Source organism: Miscanthus floridulus, chromosome 13 (assembly GCF_019320115.1).
Source record: "Miscanthus floridulus cultivar M001 chromosome 13, ASM1932011v1, whole genome shotgun sequence".
Taxonomy (NCBI): Eukaryota; Viridiplantae; Streptophyta; class Magnoliopsida; order Poales; family Poaceae; genus Miscanthus; species Miscanthus floridulus.
In genome coordinates this window covers 82,948,326-82,952,102 of record NC_089592.1, presented here as the reverse complement: position 1 = coordinate 82,952,102, position 3,777 = coordinate 82,948,326, and the positions used below count along the sequence as shown (strand labels likewise).

Sequence of the window (3,777 nt, the reverse complement as noted above, 5' to 3'; positions counted from 1 at the left end):
TGTATGCACCGATGGATTCGCGTAAACGCATAACCTGATAGCGAAAACTGGGACAGCTGAGCATATCGCGCATTTGCAGCAAGGGAAGGGCAGCGGATCGCACGGGGACGTGTTGACACTTTGCATTATGTTTTGTCTGGCATTCTAGAAGAAGTACGACGATGCTGTTTCTTGTCCTAAACAACCAACCATCGCCAGTCGCCACGCTGAACCAAAGTGAGATCTCCCTGGGGCCTGGCCTCACTTTTTTACCTCCACTGGATTGGATAGCAGAAAAATGCACAAAATTTATTAGCAAGCAAGCAGTACACTGGTAGACGTTTTCTAGCTGTCTCACTTTCTAGAAGAGTCATGCTTCCACTAGTGGTGCTTGTTTATCCTCTTCTCATCCCAGCTTCACCAACCAGCCACTGAGTACACCTCATCTCATCACCCTTCTTTTGCAAGAGAGAGAGAAGCAAATAGCATGATCCCAGAACACAAGTGCATGATCAGCTCAGCATTCACGAACAGAACAAAAAGAAGAAGAAAAAAAGCCAAAGACCAATGCCACCGGTATCACTCACTCATCTCCAGTATAATAATCGTGCAGTATACACACATCTATCATACAAAAAAAAAACAGAGTGAGACACTAAACCATCATAAGGCCTAACCCGCCTACATCTGCACACCAACACAACACTGAAGATTAGATACAGTCAGAGGACCTGACTATGACCGAGCTACATAGATAGCGGCAAGCGGCCGCCGTTGGAGGTGCCGTTGTAGGTCTTGCTGTCCTCTTTCCTCTGCTTCAAAACAATGCCCCATGTGACGACCTCCAGGATCACGGCGATGGCGCCCAGGATGGCAATCGCGATGATGTAGCCCGTCTTCCACTTCTGCTCCACGTCCAGGATCGACATGCCCTTGAAGATGTTGACGATGCCCAGTATGATGATGGTGTAACCGACCGAGTGGTGGTAGATGTTCCAGTACAGCCGGTACTTGTGGTCCTTCTTCGGCCTCAAGAAGAGCGCAAAGATCTAGTACATTGGGAGGGGAAAAAAGATCAGCTGGGGGTTTAGGTTTTTCATTCATCAGCTGGGTAAAAGAGCGTCATGAGAAGGATGGATGTATGCTATTGCTATGTAGTACCTGCAGAGTACCAAGAGCGAATACTGTGATCCCAATGTTCCTGTGAAGCGAATAGGTGATTCCCTTGGACAGGTTTCCAAGATGAATTCCAGTTGCCCAGCCAGAGACTCCGACGCCGTACCCGATCAGCTGGCAAGCTACGTGGAGGTAGAACCATGCTGGATCAGCTGATTTGAATGTCTTGAGGTACCTTGCGAAAATGGCTCCCATCGGCAACAGAAGACCCCAGCTCACAGCATTCAGGATTCCATGAGTCTACATAAAGAACAGGACAAATGAGAATGATTTGATGAAATCAGAAAACACTGGACAGTACGCCCAAAGCAAAATCAGAAGTAACAGCTGTTAGGTGCTAAATGACAATACTAGCATTTTTAATGGAAACGGAGACACTATTTTCTTCGAAGACTTCATCAGTTGTAACAACTCACAAAGCAAACTGGAGTAAGATGGTAACAGCTGTTAGGTGCTAAATGGCAGTAATAGCATTTTTAATGGAAACGGAGACAATAATATTTTCTTTGAAGACTTCATCAGTTGTCACAAACTCACAAGGCACCTACCAGGATACCTAGGCACTACGCACTAGTACACTACTAGTATGACAGCAAGAATTATACTGTGAAATAAAAATATGCCAGCTGATTATCTTGACTGCATCGAATTGCCCTGATAGGTCAGAATAGCATGTTAGCCGCATATGCCTTTGTTCTTCAGAATACATGTAAATGCAAAAAAAACCGAGGCATTTAGCCACCAAAAATTGGTCAAATCCAAGCTGAACTGCTTATAAGTCCAACAAGGAAGGATGAAAATTGCGCCCCCTACACACCAAAAATCCAAGTGTACGGATAAGGAAGAGGGAAACTGGTGTAGCTGCCACGCCTAATAAACAGTGTCAACAAACGCTGCCTGCCGTACGGACTAATACAGTTGATTAGCAGCTCTGAATCAATTCAACGCACCAGGACAAATTAGTTGAGACTATCGTAGAACACTTCACGAATTTTCTTTTCTCAGCTATACATACATTCGAAGCCTGGAATTTTAAAAGGAGTAGGTTTCCCACGTTCTTACCACTACATCAACATGCTGTTCATCGAAGAAGAAAAAAATCATGCGACAAACTTAATCTGTGTGGCTTGCTTTTTTTCAGAGAGAGGAATTATCTTTTCCGTTGCAGTAACGCTTGACGTAAATACAGTACTAAACTCATTCGCAAAAACAAACGTAAAACAGAAGAGCTCTTCTGATAAAAAGGTGATTTTTTTTACTGAAAATTGAGTCAGGAATCGAATACTAGCAGAGTTGTGTTGTGAATGGGATCAAATTGACTTTGAAATTTTGCACCAGCGCAGGATAAGAATCGAAGAAACGAACAAATGGCTTATATAACACGAACAGACAAAGGGGGAGGAGCAACTCACATTCTTCTTCCTGAGGATGCTGCCGCCTCCGCTGGCGGCGGTGGTGGCCCCGGTAAGGAGGTTGAGCGTCCCCTTGGCGTTCATGCTGTCGCTGCCGGGCTTGGTGTCGTGCGGCCCGATCCCACCGGAGTAGGGGCCCACCTGCCAGACATGGTTCACCTCGGCGCCCGTGCCGTTCTGCAGCTTGAGGGTCCCGAACACCTGGACGCGGCCGTCGGCGCCGACCTCGGCGGCGAGGTCGGACGTCTGGTAGTTGGGGAGAGGGCCCGGGTTGCCGAGCGAGTACCCGGAGATGCTGTAGGTCTGCACCTCGTACCCGCCGCCGCCGGCCTTGGGGACGGCCACCAGCGCCTGCGTGCCGTCCATGCTCTGCGCCTTGGGGTTGAGCCCCCACGCGACCCACCCGCCGGAGGACGGCGGGGAGGCTACGAACGCCACGGAGAGGGAGGAGCCGGCGGCGTCGTAGGACCAGTGCAGCGACGCGCCCAAGCGGGGCAGGTCCGCGCACGCCGCGAACACGCGGTTGCCCGAGAACTTCTCCGCCGCGCAGGCGGCCGCCGCGTGGGCGGCCGCCGCGAACGCCGCCGCGGCGAGGAGGGCGAGGAGGAGCCGCGGGAAGGACATGGCCGCGGCCGCGCGGGGTCGGGGTTCTTGCGGGCGGGGCAGCGGCGGCACGGTAGGCAAGGAGGGGGAAAGGAGAAGCGCAGAAAAGGCTGCGGATTTTGGGTTCCGGAGTTGGATGGAGCTCGGAACGATGCTGCAGCGAGTGGTGCGGGTGGGTAGGGGGCGCGGTTAATAAGGAGGAGGGCACGAGGGCGGAGAGGACGGTGGACACGTGGGGGCCTGCGATTGGGCCCTGATTCACGTGGTCGTGGTCGTAGGGCCAGAGACCGGTACTTTTTCAAGCCGACAGTTTTTCAGCAGGACATGACTTTTTGGGAAATGTTTTACACGTTCCTTATTTTTTACAGCGATTGCATTTGGACATGTCTGATTAGTTGTGCAGTTGTAAGCGCAAGTTTACGCCATTGTCATGCATTGACTGTCTCAAGGTTACCTCTTTAATCCGTAGTTATTTGGTAGTAGTAACTTACTAAACATAGATCGAATCACGGCATGTTCCGGAGGCCGTATCGTATCGTGAATTATTTACTGCTGGCTGATTTGGTGTGAGAGAAAAACACTGTTCCTGGCTGAAAATTTACGATTG

The 3,777-nt window shown here is 50.2% G+C and overlaps 1 protein-coding gene across 1 annotated transcript; it reads right to left on the bottom strand.

Annotated features, from left to right (window-relative positions):
* Window positions 1-549: 549 nt before the first annotated feature.
* LOC136500306 (cytochrome b561 and DOMON domain-containing protein At3g25290-like) lies at window positions 550-3,318 on the bottom strand. Its single transcript, XM_066495650.1, has 3 exons — window positions 2,568-3,318; window positions 1,141-1,395; window positions 550-1,028 (listed from the first exon to the last, which is right to left on the bottom strand). Exons 1-3 carry the CDS (start codon window positions 3,189-3,191, stop codon window positions 726-728), a joined length of 1,182 nt encoding a protein of 393 aa, XP_066351747.1. The 5' UTR covers window positions 3,192-3,318; the 3' UTR covers window positions 550-725.
* Window positions 3,319-3,777: the final 459 nt, after the last annotated feature.

Bases quoted from the DNA above. Each gene is read 5' to 3' on its own strand.
- LOC136500306 (XM_066495650.1), bottom strand. From the start codon at position 3,191: ATGTCCTTCCCGCGGCTCCTCCTCGCCCTCCTCGCCGCGGCGGCGTTC. The intron at 1,396-2,567 runs GTGAGTTGCTCC...TTCTTTATGTAG, and splicing joins GCATCCTCAGGAAGAAGAAT to ACTCATGGAATCCTGAATGC. The intron at 1,029-1,140 runs GTACTACATAGC...CCAATGTACTAG, and splicing joins TCGCTCTTGGTACTCTGCAG to ATCTTTGCGCTCTTCTTGAG.